This window comes from Oncorhynchus kisutch, linkage group LG29 (assembly GCF_002021735.2).
Source record: "Oncorhynchus kisutch isolate 150728-3 linkage group LG29, Okis_V2, whole genome shotgun sequence".
NCBI classification, from domain to species: domain Eukaryota; kingdom Metazoa; phylum Chordata; class Actinopteri; order Salmoniformes; family Salmonidae; genus Oncorhynchus; species Oncorhynchus kisutch.
In genome coordinates, this window is record NC_034202.2 from 27,006,490 (window position 1) to 27,025,013 (window position 18,524).

The 18,524-nt window shown below is 41.0% G+C and overlaps 1 protein-coding gene across 1 annotated transcript; it reads left to right on the forward strand.

Moving 5' to 3' along the window:
* Window positions 1–11,431: 11,431 nt before the first annotated feature.
* On the forward strand, window positions 11,432–18,010 carry LOC109873670 (homeobox protein CDX-1-like). The gene is made up of 3 exons (XM_020465319.2): window positions 11,432–11,974; window positions 16,919–17,067; window positions 17,260–18,010. The coding sequence occupies exons 1-3, from the start codon at window positions 11,557–11,559 to the stop codon at window positions 17,440–17,442; spliced, it is 750 nt and encodes a 249-aa protein (XP_020320908.1). The 5' UTR covers window positions 11,432–11,556; the 3' UTR covers window positions 17,443–18,010.
* The last annotated feature ends 514 nt before the right edge of the window (window positions 18,011–18,524 follow it).

Consider the following 18,524-nt stretch of genomic DNA (forward strand, 5'->3'; position numbering starts at 1 on the left):
GGTGGCCACACAAAATATTGACACTTTGGGCCCAATTTGGACATTTTCACTTAGGGGTGTACTCATTTTTGTTGCCAGCGGTTTAGACATTAATGGCTGTGTGTTGAGTTATTTTGAGGGGACAGCAAATGTACACTGTTATACAAGCTGCACACTCACTACTTTACATTGTAGCAAAGTGTAATTTCTTCAGTGTTGTCACATGAAAAGATATACAGCCAATGAGATCAACATACCCCCTGTTGGGATAGGAAGCTCTTTTCTAATTAAGTATCATCTCGGGACTCATTCTCTTAGAGGAATTCAAACAAATATAGATTATTTGCCAGAAACCACAATCTGACTTTGCAAAAGGTTTGCAAGTGTAAATGCATCAATAGCTTGTAAGCCTATTGGCTCAGGTCCTATAATGTTAGTTGCTAACTGCCTAGAGGTGCTGGCTGGGAGTCAACATTTCTAATAAAACAAAAGAATCTGGCACCCTATGACCTCATAGATCAAATAAAAGCTGTTTCCATGAACACACACACACAACCTCCCTCACCAGGGTGGTACCACTGAGTACGTGTGTAGGATCTTAATTTGATCACTCTTTTGTTCCTGATAAATTTCCTGCATCACAGGAAATGAAGATGAACTTCTTGATTTACATAAATTCACTGAAAACCCACACTACCATACGGTTGTACTAACAGTATTGCACTTTGCACGTAGCCTACTTTTAGCCAGCTAATAGTCTAACCACAGATTAAGCAACATTATGGACTAAATGTAAAAATCCTGTTGCTATATGATTATTTTGCTGTGACAATATAGGTCAAATTAAGATCCTACATCTGTAAATTAGAGATACTTTATCTATGGAAAGTCGGCATGAGAGTAAATTCCTAACAGGCCTGATCTGGGCATCGCCTCATCTGTTCCATCAGTAATGCTCTGGACCATGGTTGTATTTATGAAACTCTCTGGGCTGAGCTAAAAGCCTCCTAGCTGTTTTCTTATAATTGTGAGGGAGGCAGAGCTCGAGCCTGGCTATCACATGCTCTCTGTGATGAGGAACACTGGCCTCCCTTGTGTGGCGGCAAGTGATTGACACACCAGACGTAACCAGCCAACAGACACTGAGCCTGTGGCACCCTACCCACTAATGTTATTCCTATTGGAGAGGCTGCAAAAGAAACTGAACCTCTGTTTCATATGGCTTACACTCACGTATCCGATCTAGCCCTGCAATTACTCCATTACTGGGACATTTACAGTCCATGTACATTTTGCTTTGCTGAGGTTAGGAATATGCTGTTTCAATAGCAGTCTGCAAACCTTCTCATGGGGTATGGCACATTTCCCACAGGCTAAATAGAAGTGAAGAAGGCTATTTACGGGACAACATTCCATGGCTCACATTTACTGGGAGTTTCACCAGCATAGAGTCCTCACAACATTTCCATGAATACTTCAGAACAGTATATATACATGGGGTATGGCACATTTGTAGTTTTCAGTATTGAGCATGTGTTAATCTGTGACCCAAACAAGGCCTTAATTAATTTGACACATTTTTCATGCAGTGTCTGGATTGAAGGAAGGTATAGGTGGTGCTTTTACAGTAATGGTTTGACAGTGTATAATGCAGTATACCCAGTTCTGGGGGAGAATAGTATTTTAAGCCATTGTTTTTAGTTGAGTGAAGTCTTGCCCCCCCCCCCCTCCCATTGAGGTTACTTCCTGTGAAGGAAAGTAAGTAGCTAGTCAAGATAGAAGGGTGTATGGAATAATAAAATGTTGGTCAGTTATGCAATTGAAATCACAGTTGAATAGTCAATCAGTGGTGGTCAGTGCCGTTTATGATGAGGGAGGAGCATGGCCTTATTTATATTACAGCATATTGGATGACTGTCATTCATACTCCATTCACCCAGTTCAACGTAACATCGATAGGTTTAGGCTACTGCACGAAACTCACATTTTCCCTATACCCATCATGAGGTTGCTACAACGTAGCCTATGAATGAATGAACGTTTACAGGTGCACACAGGTCGAGAGACAAATCTGAGGGGACAGACAGTGACATTCAATATCGGCTTTCACACTCTTGTCTGTGTCTAGGGTGTAAGTCCAACAGTTAGTCCAACAGTTGCAAACAAAGTTTCTATTGGACAAATTCGGGTATGTTTATCCCCGTTTTGTTCCATTTTCCTGCCGTTTAAGAACCTTTTTTTCAACAGAATCGGCGGAATGAATACACCCCTGATCACGGGTAAACACAGTTCACGTTCATAGCAGCCACGTTGTATTACATTTCTCACATTGATGCACTCACCTCTTCCCTTCGCTTGTGGACTTCAATGCACAACACATCAGCTGAATGTGACCAGGCAAAAAAAACTTTCCAAGCCAAACCACTACACACAGCCTACATCGTTGTCACCATATTAGCTAAAGTAACATCCTAGTCCGCATAGCTGATAGAACTAATGCATTAGTAAACCGCTACAATCATGAAGTAACGTTACAGTGTACAGTCAGTTAGCAGTTACACGGCGGGCCTCAGTGGCAATAATGTAGTTAAATCAAAAGCTTACCTTGACTTGGAAGAGTTCCAGTGTTGTGTTGGAAAGTCATAGCCAGCTAGCTAACATAGCATCCCTCTGTTTGAGCCGGGTGTTTGCGTAACTGAACTAGCTAGCTAAATAAGTGACAGTGAAAGTGAAATAAATGTCAAAATCTATTTCTCTCTTGCCTGGGAGCATTTCTCTCTTTAATTTTAGAAGAAATTAATTTGTTCTACTCACCACATTTTATGCACTGCAGTGCTAGTTAGCTGTAGCTTGTGCTTTCGGTACTAGATGGATTCTCTGTTCATTTGATTGGGTGGACAACATGTCAGTTGCTGCAAGAGCTCTGATAGGTTGGAGGATGTCCTCCGTCATAATTACTGTGTAAGTCTATGGAAGGGGATGAGAACCATGAGCCTCCTAGGTTTTGTACTGAAGTCAATGTACCCAGAGGAGGACAGAAGCTAGCTGTCCTCTGGCTACACCATGGTGCTACCCCACAGAGTACTGTTGAGGCTACTGTAGACCTTTTTTGCAAATTTAATTATGTCTTTCAATTATTTGGTGACATGTTATTATATTTAGTATAGTTCTATCTAAAAAAGGATCACTTTTTAGATGTATTACAATTACATTTTTGGGAAATTCACAGAGGAGGATGGTCCTTCCCTTCCTCCTCGGAGGAGCCTCTACTGTAGTCAATATATATATAATGAGCTCTGTGTGACTTATGGTGAATTGTGCAACAGTAGGGTAACGTACTGTATCTGCGTTTTCTTTGACCATTGTGGCGTTGAAATTAAATCCAAGCATGTGTTATTGACCAGCCCCCATTGCAGAAGGGGAGTGATATGCATAGTGGGTCAGAAACTCTTCAACAGACATTTGTGGTTGTCGTGGTTCTCAACCCACTTTATGCTGTTTTGCTTTCATCCATCTTGGGGAAAAAGTTTGACCATCTTGTCAATGTAACTTAAATAGTTTTTACTCATGTCTGGAAAAAAACACTTGTGAAAACCCTCCTGTTATCATTTAGCTGCCTTGCCTGAGGCATAGAAATGCACAGCAGAGGATACGTATCCCAGCTGCACTGAGAGACAAGTTATTAGAAAAAAAAATCTGAGTGTGACAATACCACAAGAGAGACGGATCAGGATGTGGATAGCATGTCACCCATCACCGGGTTGGGGATTTTGTAATGCCGAAAGCAGAGAAACCAGTACTGTCTCACAGACAAATGTGTGGGTTGGCAGTTGCAAACTAGTCTGGGCTGGTTGCAGATAGAGAGAAGCAGCCGTGAGTCCCCCTTGTTGTGTCATGTTTTAGAACAAGAGAGAGAACAAGAAATATGATAAGGACAATATGGCCGTCTTTCAACACTTTGTCTTGTCTGTTGACCAGTAGGATAGCTATCTGTGCTCCTGTATCCTTTCTGAGTTGGAGAGAAATGCTTGATGTTGATATTGAGTGAACTCCTTCAATCTGCAGTGAGATACAGGTAGAAACCTTCAGTCAGGAGTGTGCCTCAGGAGAGTGTATGGGAAGTAATCTCTTATGCGTTCGTAAAAACTCCCGCAATATCCAACAATCTTCTTGAAGCCATTAGGGTCAACAGTTTCTCCTCGTCCTTGAATATTACGGCGGGTCTGGATAGACTGCTGTGTCCATTCTAACAAAAAGAGGACAAGAAATACATCGATATAAAAAGGCAAAGCTTATCTATTGGCAGAAGTCTGATGTTTGATAGTCCATACTCTTCCATTCCCATAGAGTGTGGGAGAAGAGAAGGGCGCCTGCTTTTCTTTGATAGTCCATACTCTTCCATTCCCATAGAGTGTGGGAGAAGAGAAGGGCGCCTGCTTTTCTTTGAAGGTCCAAGCTCTACTGGAAGGTGCTCTCTGCATCTGTTTTCAATCTTGGCTTTTCTCTCCTTCTTTTTACTCTCCCTTGTCAGGATGTGAGTGGATGCCTAGAGAATGAATGTCTCTCGACCAGCACAGCTGAGCTTTCTTTTTATGTGTGGGATTTTTTTTGAAGTGGGCGAAGGGGAGGTAGGGTCAGTGAAGGCATTTAACTGGTCTCTGTAAAGTCGGCCTTGGACAGACAACGTCTAAATGTTCAGTGTGTGTGTGTGTATGTCTTTGTGTGTGTGTGTGTGTGTGTGTGTGTGTGTGTGTGTGTGTGTGTGTGTGTGTGTGTGTGTGTGTGTGTGTGTGTGTGTGTGTGTGTGTGTGTGTGTGTGTGTGTGTGCGTGAGAGAGAGAGAGAATTAGGTTTAGGGTTAGGAGCCAGGGTTAGTTTTAGGGTAAGGGTTAAGGTTAGGTTTTTGGGTTAAGGTTAGGGTAAGAGTACGGTTAGGGTTAGGAAAAATAGGATTTTGAATTGGACTAAATTTTGTCCCCCCACAAGGTTAGCTGTACAAGACTGTGTGTGTGTGTGTGTGTGTGTGTGTGTGTGTGTGTGTGTGTGTGTGTGGCGTGTGAATATGTATGTGTGTACAGTACGTGTGTGTGTCTTTTCCCTCCTCCGTTAGCTAATATAATAGAAACCGTGACACTAAATTCAGTACTTCAATACTTATGACTTTTTGGAGCGTCAAATCAAATCAAATGTATTTATATAGCCCTTCGTACATCAGCTGATATCTCAAAGTGCTGTACAGAAACCCAGCCTAAAACCCCAAACAGCAAGCAATGCAGGTGTAGAAGCACGGTGGCTAGGAAAAACTCCCTAGAAAGGCCAAAACCTAGGAAGAAAGCCTGGTTCCTCTCTAGGTATGTGGGGTGGCCAGTCCTCTTCTGGCTGTGCCGGGTGGAGATTATAACAGAACATGGTCCACTTCAAACTAATTTACCTGTACTGTGTATGGGATCATATTCATGTGGAATTTCCCCCATAGCACTGCTGTCTGGAGATGTTAGTAATGGTTAGTATGTTAGCATGTTCCTGCTGTCTGGAGATGTTAGTAATGGTTAGTATGTTAGCATGTTCCTGCTGTCTGGAGATGTTAGTAATGGTTAGTATGTTAGCATGTTCCTGCTGTCTGGAGATGTTAGTAATGGTTAGTATGTTGGCATGTTCCTGCTGTCTGGAGATGTTAGTAATGGTTAGTATGTTAGCATGTTCCTGCTGTCTGTAGATGTTAGTAATGGTTAGTATGTTAGCATGTTCCTGCTGTCTGGAGATGTTGGTAATGGTTAGTATGTTAGCATGTTCCTGCTGTCTGGAGATGTTAGTAATGGTGAGTATGTTGGCATGTTCCTGCTGTCTGGAGATGTTAGTAATGGTTAGAATGTTAGCATGTTCCTGCTGTCTGGAGATGTTAGTAATGGTTAGTATGTTAGCATGTTCCTGCTGTCTGGAGATGTTAGTAATGGTTAGTATGTTAGCATGTTCCTGCTGTCTGGAGATGTTAGTAATGGTTAGTATGTTAGCATGTTCCTGCTGTCTGGAGATGTTAGTAATGGTTAGAATGTTAGCATGTTCCTGCTGTCTGGAGCAGTGTTTGTCATGGCTCTGCTCTGTGGAGGACACACAGACAGGAAATGAGGCAGACCCCGATTGCTGACCTGACCAGTTTTAGACCCGTGTGTGGGGGGTAACGGTCACCTCCCTACTCAGCATGCAGACAGAGGTTAACATATTCATATCCAAAGCAGACATTTTTATCTCAAGATCAGATCATTGCTAGGTAACAATTAAGTACCTTACTGTGTTTTCTTGGGGGAAAAAATAAACAAAAATGTGCTAAATCATTCTTAGCTAAATGCAATTTGTTAAGCAATAATTTAGTTAGGACTGTCGGGAAGTCGTCTGAGGGACCTAATTGGAAGAGCCTAATGGGAGGCATGTGTAACCTGTAAACTAGCTGTTATTGGCAGAGATGAGGGCAAACTCTCTGTTATTGGTAATGTCACCAGGCGGTCCACAAACCCCACCCAAAAACCCTCAAACAGCTCTTAATAAACAAAAGATGCATTATCATAATTTTCCAAATTTCACAGTGTTATTCCAATCTCATAGTGTGGGAATATATATAAAACACAGGATAATCACGCTTATGACTGTACTGCACCTTTAAATGATAGTGGTGACATTAGTCTTACTTTTGTTCCCCCCCCCAGTTTAACCAGAGAGTAATGTATGACTTTAATAAGGAGTGGTAGAGATACATGTCATTTGGATGGCTCAAAGCCTGAAAAGACATTGGAAGCCATTTGATGTGTCTAGTACCAGAGCATGTTGTAGTAACATACAAATCAAAGTGAAGCAACACAAACATAGAGGCAGACACATGCATACACACACCATGATAACATATGCACTACACACACACGTACACATGGGCTTTGTGTTGTAAATACAGTATGTGGTAATGGAGTACGGGCCTGAGGGCACACACTTAGTGCGTTCCAAAGGGAAGCTAACAGAATCAAATGAAACAAAATTGGGAGTTAACTACCTACATTTGTCCAATCCACTGCATTTGTTGCTACAGTGCAAAACATTTTGCTACATACACCCCATTTAATGTGCACAATTGAATGGCGTGCTCCTCATTGATGCCACTGGGGGGAGACAGAGGGCAGTTCACATGATAAAGCCTTCACATAGGGTCATAATGACCGCAGACTATTTTTATGACCACAACAATAAAATACTCCATCTACAACTGTGTGGATATAGTTATAAATTAAAAGATTAGTAAATGTGATGACATTATCATTTAAAATTGTGGGACCAAGCAATAGTTGATCAAATATTAACGTAAAACTGACAGCAGAATGTTTGAAGTGTGGATAAAATTATTCACAATTGCCCTTGTTTGGAGAACACTGCTCTGAAAGCAATTCTCACATAATTGATTTAAATTAATAAATTGATGTCCAAGATTTAGTTATAAGCATAAGCAACAAATGAAGTGTAATAATAAAGTTGTCCTCTGATCGTGTGTCTTGAGTGAAAATAAATAATATACTATAATATGTACCGTGAGAAAATGGAGTGTATCCCTCTTTATTGTATCCAAAGCATAGAAAATAGCACAACTACATGTCTGAAAACCTGAACATTAAATCTCGTGGACATGAAATAGTCACATGCCTAACTAAACCAATACCATTGTACAAAACACTTTTGCACACAATTTAAAAATACAAATCTGAGTGATTATTGTAATTATAAACTGTTACTGGTCCCTAATAACAGTCCTGGACTCAAATTCATATTTTAAAACCATTTAATCTCTCTCTCTCTCTCTCGCGTTACATTTTATTTGGAATAGTCATGGAGTATGCCATTCAGAATGAATTAAATGTGGAAAAATGCCCAAATTATGAATTACAAACATGATACAATGTGAATTCTCCCACTGCTGGTGTTCTATTGAATTACATGTATATATTGGCTCTACACTCATTCCTCCACCTGTTCCATTGAACTGAATCAGCAGCCAGTCAGAAAGCCAGTCAGTCAGCCAGCCAGCCAGTCACCCAGTCAGTCAGTATGTCAGTGAGTCAGTCAGCCAGTCAACCACCCAGCCAGTCAGCCTGTCAGTCTCCCAGTCAGCCAGTCAACTACCCAGTCAGTCGGCCAGTCGGCCACCCAGTCAGCCAGGCAGTCACCCAAACAGTCAGCCAGTCAGTCAGTCAGCCAGGACTTCACTGTCTCCATGACACACAGGTAATTCCCCCTGACTGGCTCCATGACACTGTGATGTTGACCAGGAAGTGACACCTAGTTGTGAAGTGTGACCTAACACTTTCAAGTCCTACTTTGAACTTAATGTTTTACTTTGTCTTACCTTCCAATTTTCATGATTCTTATTCATTTCTAATACCATGAAAAATTACATCTAAATTCACAATTAAAACATTTCAGAGCAAGAAAAAGTATGAAACATACATCTAAATCAATACCATGTTTTTAAATCAGTAATGTATTTCAGAAACACAGAGTTTGTGAGAAGCAGTAGGAGATTGGCAAAGAGGGATGCATGTTTACCATGAGGGGTGGGAGGGAGGGGAGCATCTTCCTCAGGTCATTGTGCCCAACAAACACTGTGCCAGACAGACAAGGGTGCCTTGGGGCCCTGAGCCTGGTTGAGGAACCCCCTCAGGGTCCAGGCCAGACAGAGGTCACCTCACAGCATAGCAACAATCCTCCTTCTCACACAGCTCAGGTGAACACAGCACCAGTCCACACAGAACACAGTGCTCCCAGACGGCTACTCAGGGACGGCTACTCAGGTGAAAAAGAGCAGAGAGAGAGAGAAGGGAACAGTAAACTGCTGCTGTGAGATACAGGGGAGCTCAACGTCTCTGTAGCACTATACTATATATAATATACTGTAATATACTACACTATAATATACTATATTATGAAATACTACACTATAATATCCTGTACAATATATATATAATATACTATACTACGCTACACAATAATTTAACATGCTATAATATTCTATACTATAATACACTACACTATACTATAATTTAACATACAATACTATAAAATAATATACTATAATATACTACACTACACTATACGATACGATACTATACTATACTCTGCCCCACCAATGCTTCATCAGAGTGCACAGTAGGCTCCCACTGTTCATATACATATTATTGTCAGATTATTATCAGATCATTAACTGGTCCAAACTGGTGAAACTGTTTCAAAATGACTAGTGCTGGATGTTAATTAAACTGTTTCAAAATGACTAGTGCTGAATGTTAAACTGTTTTAAAATGACTAGTGTTGGATGTTAAACTGTTTTAAAATGACTAGTGTTGGATGTTAAACTGTTTCAAAATGACTAGTGTTGAATGTTAAACTGTTTCAAAATGACTAGTGTTGAATGTTAAACTGTTTCAAAATGACTAGTGCTGAATGTTAAACTGTTTCAAAATGACTAGTGCTGGATGTTAAACTGTTTCAAAATGACTAGTGCTGGATGTTAAACTGTTTCAAAATGACTAGTGCTGGATGTTAAACTGTTTCAAAATGACTAGTGCTGGATGTTAAACTGTTTCAAAATGACTAGTGCTGGATGTTAAACTGTTTCAAAATGACTAGTGCTGGATGTTAAACTGTTTCAAAATGACTAGTGCTGGATGTTAAACTGCCATAAAGTGTGATATAAATAGCCTACATTATATTACATTAAATTAAAGGTAGGTAGGCCTACTTTTCGGTTGATACTGACAGAATGATAAAAACTGTCACCTGAACTGAAATACATTGAATTAATTAATTATTACTATATTGTTATCATTCTAATTATTTGGTGACATAATTATTCTGGTTTGTAGTATTTATACCTGTTGAAGCTGTTTCTATACACATCTGTTTTATGGTAGGATATAAATTAAAGTGACATATGACATAATACTTGGAATCTCCTTCATCAATCATAAATTATGTTTTTTAATAAATAGCTATTTTCTAAATCGCTTTAGTTATTTACATTTTTTTGAATAATTGATCTAAACACGTTATTATTTAAATACTTTATCTAAAGATAATTTTTTTTATATTATATTTTGTAATGTCAGATAACTCAATGAAATGGCCCATACAAACTTAATTCTAGATCTAAATAAATAATAGAAAATGTAAAGAAAACATGCAATATGATGTTCTATTTCGTTAGTAATTATTTTAACAACATGAACAGTAAGGTCTGAATCAATTACAATGACCTGCATGGACTATTTAATGTTCTCTTTAATTATTCGAAGTTTAGGCTACACAATCAACTGTATGATTTGACTGTGGGAGTTGGCTATGAAGTCTTTTTTCGTTTTAAATTCAATGTATTTCAATGGTATCGAAATTTAGACACAAAGTCTATGCTAATTGTGTGACCCTCATTAAACCTGGCTAAAAACTTGCAATGTTTCTTCATCCGACTGGTTCAATTCCGTTTCTAAAGCACAAGAGAAAGATGACTAACAGCGGAGAGGCATAAACTGGGGGCAACGAGAGGGCAATGAGTTGTATTAACATTCGAAATATCCCACGAGCCACTTCCTCCTGGTTTAGAACCCCCAGCCAACACCCTCTCAGATTGGGGCCTTACAGAGAATGTCGTGAAAAGGTGGGCACGATACTAGACCGACATATCACCTCGGAGATCTGTTTGAAATTCCCCTCAATACAGCCGTGGAGCCGCGCTGTCTGTTTCAGCCCAGCATAGAAAAAAATAGGCCTAGATTACTTAACCCCAAAGAAGCAGGCCAATTCCATGTTTTATATAATCCTACAAGTAAATTTGAATTTAAGGTCACCTGAAATATTTCTAACTGCAGTGGGAGAGTAAAATATAGGTCAACTCTTGAAATAAAGATAAATATATATGCCTAATACTATAAAGATTATATCACACAAAACAAGTAAAGGCATGAGGAATTTTGAAGAGGACAAAGACATAATGTATCTAAGGAAATATAGGTATTTTAAAGAGGGCAGTATTACATTTAATAAGGATTTATTGGGGCACATGTATATGCACAACATGATTTTATGCTATCTGTTCATTTGAAAAAGGCCATGGCCACTCCAGGGCTCTCTACCACGTTCCTCGACCCTTCCCCATTTTATTCCACAAGTTATGCGGACACGGCAGTAGCAGGTTCTCCCGTTGAGAAAATCAACATGAACTCATGTTAGTTTCTCCTGTGCGATTTGTAGCATTCTTCTAGACGCCCAGGACGGCTTTGATGCTGGTGCTCGGCTCCCTTTGAAATGCAGGGCCTTCTCTAATGCAAATCCACCCTGATGGGATAAGGCGAGGGAGGGAGATGAGGGCTATAAAATGTTGACGTCAGCGCGACAACTCCTAACCGGCAGCGTGTCTAGCAAACAATAAGTTAAAGAGTATAGGTGGAACAGCCAGGTGGAGGAGGCCTTTGGTTAAACAGAAACCCGGGGAAGAGGAGGCAAGAGTAACGCACTGGACGCACACTATGCGCAGGAGTTACCATTCGGAAATATGTACGTGAGTTATCTTTTGGAGAAGGACACCAGCATGTACCCAAATTCAGTGCGACATCCCAGCCTAAACTTGAACCATCAGAACTTTGTTCCAGCACCTCCGCAGTATTCGGATTTCAGCGGATACCATCAAGTTCCTGGGATTAACAATGATCCTCACCACAGCCAGACTGGGGCCTGGAACCCCGTTTACGCACCGCCGACCCGGGAAGACTGGTCGCCCTATGGGCCAGGTACAGGACCGTCCACATCGAATCCGGGAGCAATTGGCTATAGCCCCCCAGAGTTCTCTCCAGTCCCACAACCCGGGCTTCTCCCGTCGTCTATCAACTCATCTGTAGGTCAGCTCTCTCCCATTTCTCAGCGCAGAAACCCTTATGATTGGATGAGGCGGAGCGCGCCACCGGCAAATTTAGGTAGGTTATTTCATACATCTTTGTAATCAAGGAGTGTATAATGTTGTTGTCCATAAGACCATAGAAAATAAAGCGTAAATTATAAAATATGTATTCAATTAAACGTACCTGTAGCAAAGCACACACTTATATGAAATAATGTGTCAAATTCAGTGTATTTGGTCCATTTTTTTCTGAAACCACAGATACTGAAATACTGTAGGCTATACGCAGTCTTGAGAGGAAAAAGCTCAATCAGAACAACTGCGCCTCCAAATGCGTGCACCTGTTCACTGAATTCAGAGACGAATTCATGATTCAACTCAGAAAGAAGGAATACCAGGTTACCTGGCTGTCGCTTGGTTGTTCATAGCTGCTTCATTCGTTAGTATTTGTTCAATCCCATCAAGGTATTTGACATTGCATATGGTTTACTGACATAAACGTTATCTTGCGCGGCCATCAGCCTAGTTGGTCCTCTCATGCTCACTATTATTTTGTGAACTCATGAATCACACCTCACATGCAGTAATAAATTAGTGGTATTATCTCGTGAGTTTTATGGTTATAATATGGCCTATGTAATGTATTTACAAGTTGAGGGTAAACCAGGGTATGCAATTTAACTGCATTACATTAAGTGTTCAATGATTATGCTTATGATTATAATTGCCTATCGTCGTGCAGTAAAAAGTAATAGGCTAGTATAGCTTATTACAGTCATAATATAGTCTAGGCTATACTTTATTACCATATTTATGATCATCTTCGAATTCATCTTTGATTTTGTCTGGTGTAGCTTATAGACTTCACAATTATGTTATTATGTTCCTCCTATTATGTGAGCAATCCCTCGTCCCCCGATACATGTTACAGGATTGTTTCATAATATCAATAAGAATTCTCTAGTCAGTTGAGACGGCTTAACCTGGAAGTGATCAGATGAAAGAAACCATCTGGGGTTTTGAAGATCTTGTTATGTAAATTAGGCCGTTGGTTGTCGTCTTGTATGTAGTAGGGCTCTAGAATGGTTTGCTATGTTGTAATTCTTTGTTAGCCATTATGTCTCTTGGCAGGAGTTCTTGTTGTCGATTTACTTTGATGTCGCTCGCTTTGTTCACGCTTGTCGTCCACTAGACCTTCCTTATGCGTCATAATGGCCTGCTGATATAATACGTTAGGCATTGACATCATATGACATGACATTTATGAAAATACATATTTTACTGAATTCAATTGAATGGGCATGGAAGCACATTGGTGTACTGTTCCTACAGATTTATTAACTCACTTGCTGTATATGCCTGTATTTAAGTTTGATCCTCTACGCCCTCATACTCAACTCTGGGTCTTCAACTCAGTTCCACTGCTCTAAGGCAGGGATGTCAAACTCATTCCACTGAGGGCCTAGTGTCAGCTGTTTGTTTTTTCTCCCTTTCAATTAAGACCTAGACAACCAGGTGTGGGGAGTTCCTTACTAATCAGTGACCTTATTTCATCAATCAAGTACAAGGGAGGAGTGAAAACCCGCAGACACTTGGCCCTCCGTGGAATGAGTTTGACACATGCTCTAAGGCCTCTATCTGCGATCCTCAAAAGGCCTACACATGTCCCAACATCTTGGTTTTATTGACATTTTGGACATAAGTATGTCATCAGTTCAAGCAAGCAGGCCTATATCACAGGAGCCTACACACCAGCTTCTCCAGGTCTCACCGATGATCTCTAAAAAACTGGTACTGAATTTGCAAGCATGCAGTTTGAAGGCATGTGAGTGAGATCGCTATACGGTGCAATCGAAAAGTATTCAGACCCCTTGACTTTTTCCACATTTTGTTACATTACAGCCTTATTCTAAAATGTATTAAATATTTTTTCCTCATCAATCTACACACAATACCCCATAATGTTAAAGCAAAAACAGGTTTTTAGAAATGTTTGCAAATGTATACATTTTGTTGTTGTTGAAATATCACATTTACATAAGTATTCAGACCCTTTACTCAGTACATTTACATAAGTATTCAGACCCTTTATTCGGTACATTGTTGAAGCACCGTTGGCAGCGATTACAGCCTTTAATATTATTGGGTATGATGCTACAAGCTTGGCACACCTGTATTTGGGGAGTTTCTCCCATTCTTCTCTGAAGATCCTCTCAAGCTCTGACAGGTTGGATGGGGAGCGTCACTGCACAGCTATTTTCTGGTCTGGCTGGGCCACTCAAGGACATTCAGAGACTTGTCCGGAAGCCACTCATGCAGTGTCTTGACTGTGTGATGACGGTCAGGGGCGGCAGGGTAGCCTAGTGTTTAGAGTGTTGGACTAGTAGCCGGAAGGTTGCAAGTTCAAATCCCTGAGCTGACAATCTGTTGTTCTGTTCCTGAACAGGCAGTTAACCCACTGTTTACCTGTTGGAAGGTAAACTTTTGCCCCAATCTTAGGGCTTGAATGCTTTGGAGCAGATTTTTCATCAAGGATCTCTCTGTACTTTGCTCCGTTCATCTTTTCCTCGATCCTGACTTGTCTCCCAGTCCCTGCCGCTGAAAAACATTCCCACAGCATGATGCTGCCACCACCGTGCTTCACCGTAGGGATGGTGCCAGGTTTCCTCCAGACGTGACACTTGGCATTCAGGCCATAGAGTTCAATCTTGGTTTCATCCGACCAGAGAATCTTGTTTCTCATGGTCTGCGAGTCCTTTAGGTGCCTTTTGGTAAACTCCAAGCGGGCTGTCATGTGCCTTTTACTGATGTGTAGCTTCCGTCTGGCCACTCTACCGTAAAGGCCTGATAGGTGGAGTGCTGCAGAGATGGCTGTCCTTCTGCAAGGTTCTCCCATCTACACAGAGGAACTCTGGAGCTCTGTCAGAGTGACCATCGGGTTCTTGGTCACCTCCCTGACCAAGGCCCTTCTCCCCTAATTGCTCAGTTTGGCTGGGAGGCCAGCTCTAGGAAGAGTCTTGGTGGTTCCAAACTTCTTCCATTTAATAATTATGGAGGCCACTGTGTTCTTGGAGACCTTCAATGCTGCAGAAATGTTATGGTACCCTTCCCCAGATCTGTGCCTACGGACAATCCCTTTGGCCTCATGGCTTGGTTTTTGCTCTGACATGCACTGTCAACTGTTGGACCTTATATAGACAGGTGTGTTTCCAAATCGTGTCCAATCAATTGAAGTTACCAATCAAATTGTAGAAACATCTCAAGGATGATTAATGGAAACAGGATGCACCTGAGCTCAATTTTGTGTCTGAATACTTATGTAAATAAGGTATCTTTTTTTATTTTTTTAATAAATTTACTGAAAATTCTAAAAAGTTTCTTGTTTTGTCGTCATGTGATATTGTGTTAGATTGACAAGGAAAACAAATAGTGAATATATTTTTTGAATAAGGCTGTAACGTAACAAAATGTTACCGAATGCACTGTAAAAAGCTGTAAAAAGCTTTTCTCTTTGTATAGAAAACCTACCAGAAATCAAGTTGTTGTCAGTGCCTGGGACCACTTATGATTAACAGAGGCAGCAGGAGCACAGACTTGCGGCTGCCATAAATGTCCATTTCACTGCACCTAATGGGCCCGGGCCGGTTCAAAAATACATGTTTAACCCACATATATCGTTCCAGTTCATGCGGTTATCTGGTTGTCCCAGACGAGGAGTTTTATGGTCCATGTTAGCGATTAACTCTAGACAAGAGCCATGTCATTTTATCATATCAGCCAGCTGACCATTCATTCTCATGAACGTCTCATTAACCTCCACCGCTAAACCATTTTATCTTAGCAGCCATCAGTGACATCGGTACACAAGTGCAGTGCTGCAGATTGTGTGTCAACTGCATTCTCTACTTATACAAAGTAAGCATTTCCACTTCTTAAAACCTTTCACGTTTGGATTCACGTCATGGGTTCTTGAATGCTCTGGTATTTTCGTTGATGGTTCCAGCAAGGGAGACTATTATCAGACTGTTTAATATTTTCGGGTCCTCTACATTATTATTATTATTATTTTTTGGATGCTTTGACACCTGCCATTCAGATTAAATGCTTATGTACAGTCTCAGTTTGCCCCTTGGAAGCCTCGTGATGCAAACCCTGTTGTCGCTAGTGATGGGAGCCACTCCAATCAGTACAGTGTTTCATTAACGCAGTATGGAGATTGTATGGGTCAATACCCCCGTAGACATGCACCATGCACCTCAGACGCCGTCCGCTTGGGAGTGGTCCGTCTGTGTCAACATGGTAATTAGAAAACAACGGTCATCAGAGAAGAGGTAGCTATTATGAATCAGGAGGTGAAGAGAATCAATTAGGGGTCGATGGGAGCAGAAGGGTGTGTTCTGTGTTTCAACAGCCTAATGGTCTGGATAACTCTCTGGTCATCAAGCCGGGCCTGGCGCCTTTACAGGCAGGCCCCTCCCCCTCTCAGCTCACACATTTTAATCTTTAACTTGGTTGCTGCTGCTGCACTTAGGTCCCTCGTTCACTATGGACAGAATGAAGTGACTTTTGATTTACGGTACCTAATTAAAAAGACAAGCTGATCTCAGAGCTTTGCTAGTTCATCTGTGTGTGTTTTAGTGAGAGGTTTCATGTATGAAATGAAGCAGAAACCACATTTTCACAGATGTCTGTCTCATCTTTATTTACTCATCTAATATCGGTTATTTACGGCATGTAAGTTAATGTGAAATCTGATTGTAGCATTAACCCAGTCGTCCTCCCATTATGACCAATGCAGGTGAAGCCCTACTGAGAATCACATCTCAATCTTATGCAAATGTCTGTTCAGCTAGTTTTTGCTACAGATTTGAATGGCAAACAATACGGACAGGGTAGACATTCTATTAACATAACGTCTGTTAAAGTTCAAATAAACATAGAAGTCGTTTTAAAAAATAATCTCTACGTTACACACACAATATGAAGGTTGAATGATGACCATACTATAACTCTGTTGCAGGTGGTAAGACACGAACGAAAGACAAGTACCGGGTGGTGTACACAGATCACCAGCGCTTGGAGCTGGAGAAGGAGTTTCACTATAGCCGCTACATTACCATCAGGAGGAAAGCAGAGTTGGCCACCTCTCTCTGCCTCTCAGAACGACAGGTCAGACAACACCACAGCAGGCAGTCTCTCGCTCTCCCTCTCTCTCCCTCTCTCTCTCTCTCGCTCTCTCCCTCTCTCTCTCTCTCTCGCTCTCTCTCTCTCTCTCTCTCTCTCTCTCTCCCTCTCTCTCTCTCTCCCTTTTAGTAGACTATCCACAGAGCACTTATCTCCAATCTTTTTTTTATTCCACAGGTGAAAATCTGGTTTCAGAATCGGCGTGCCAAAGAGAGGAAAGTGAACAAGAAGAAGATGCAACAGCCTCAGGCAGCGTCCACAACAACACCTACTCCACCCAGCAATGTTGCCATGGTGACCAGCAGCAGTGGTGGCCTAGTGTCTTCATCCCTACAAATGACTATCAAAGAAGAATACTGAGGACGGAGGTCTGACGTGAAGAAGAAAAAGAAGACTTTGTGCCATATCTAACCTGCAATAGAGACCCCAGTCAACAGCTTGAGTAACATGGGGACAAGGCACATGCAGGGGTCAACACCTACAGAGAAAAAATATTTGTGAAAGACTGGCTGCTGTTTCCTGCGCTTTTGTTTTTGGAAAAGGACAAGACAGACCAACACGAACGTTGGCTGTGCGCAATAGATTACGTGCTGTGGGGGTTTCGACGAACGGTGGTGATTCCACGTCGAATCATCGGGAAATGGATAGAAAATGAAGGCCCATGTTCTGTGGTCAGAGGCGGTAGGACGGCCACCCGCTGTGCACATGTTCATGTTGGTCCGTCTTGTGAAAGAGAGACAAAGAACTGAGAAAGAGAAAGGCTATAAATATATATAAATATTAAACTGTTGTCTTTTACTGTTATCATGGCTTCTATTGTTTCTTCTGCTGATACTGGAAATACCTGGAAATGGTTCTGATCCCACGCAATAATAATGATAATACGTGTATATTTTCAAAGTAATTTGTATTAAAAGCTTTATTGTAACCTCTTGAGCTCCTTCTTTATAGTAGGGAAATGGAAGATTGTTGGAGCGCATCTTCAAACTATATATATTTTCCTAACAAGTTTTACAACATGACCATCTGTCACACATTTAGGATTACATCATTTTAAAATCATCTACAACGTGAAATCATACTGTAATATTTTACAAGGCTAAGTAAGTTTGACCATAAGCTAACTGCTCACTACATATGCTTTTTAGAGGCACTAAAGTGACAACTGTGAACATACAGGAATTGCTGGGATTAACATCATTGAAGAAATATGATTTCAGATGGCACTTCATCTCGGAATCAATATAATTTGAGAACGTTAAAGAAAAGTTGGTACGTAATCATTGTGTTTGGTCTTGTATGTATTATTTTGTATCATCGTGGTGTGGGGCTTTGAAAATCATCAGGTTAGAGGAGACATTAAAAAGTGGTGCAGTGGATGAAAGTGACAATGAGACAGACAGGGCCAGAGACAATGAGACAGACAGGGCTAGAGACAATGA

Coding starts and splice junctions, on each gene's coding strand:
- LOC109873670 (XM_020465319.2), top strand. CDS start 11,557: ATGTACGTGAGTTATCTTTTGGAGAAGGACACCAGCATGTACCCAAAT. Junction 11,975..16,918: donor CGCGCCACCGGCAAATTTAG/GTAGGTTATTTC, acceptor ACTCTGTTGCAG/GTGGTAAGACACGAACGAAA. Junction 17,068..17,259: donor TCTGCCTCTCAGAACGACAG/GTCAGACAACAC, acceptor TTTATTCCACAG/GTGAAAATCTGGTTTCAGAA.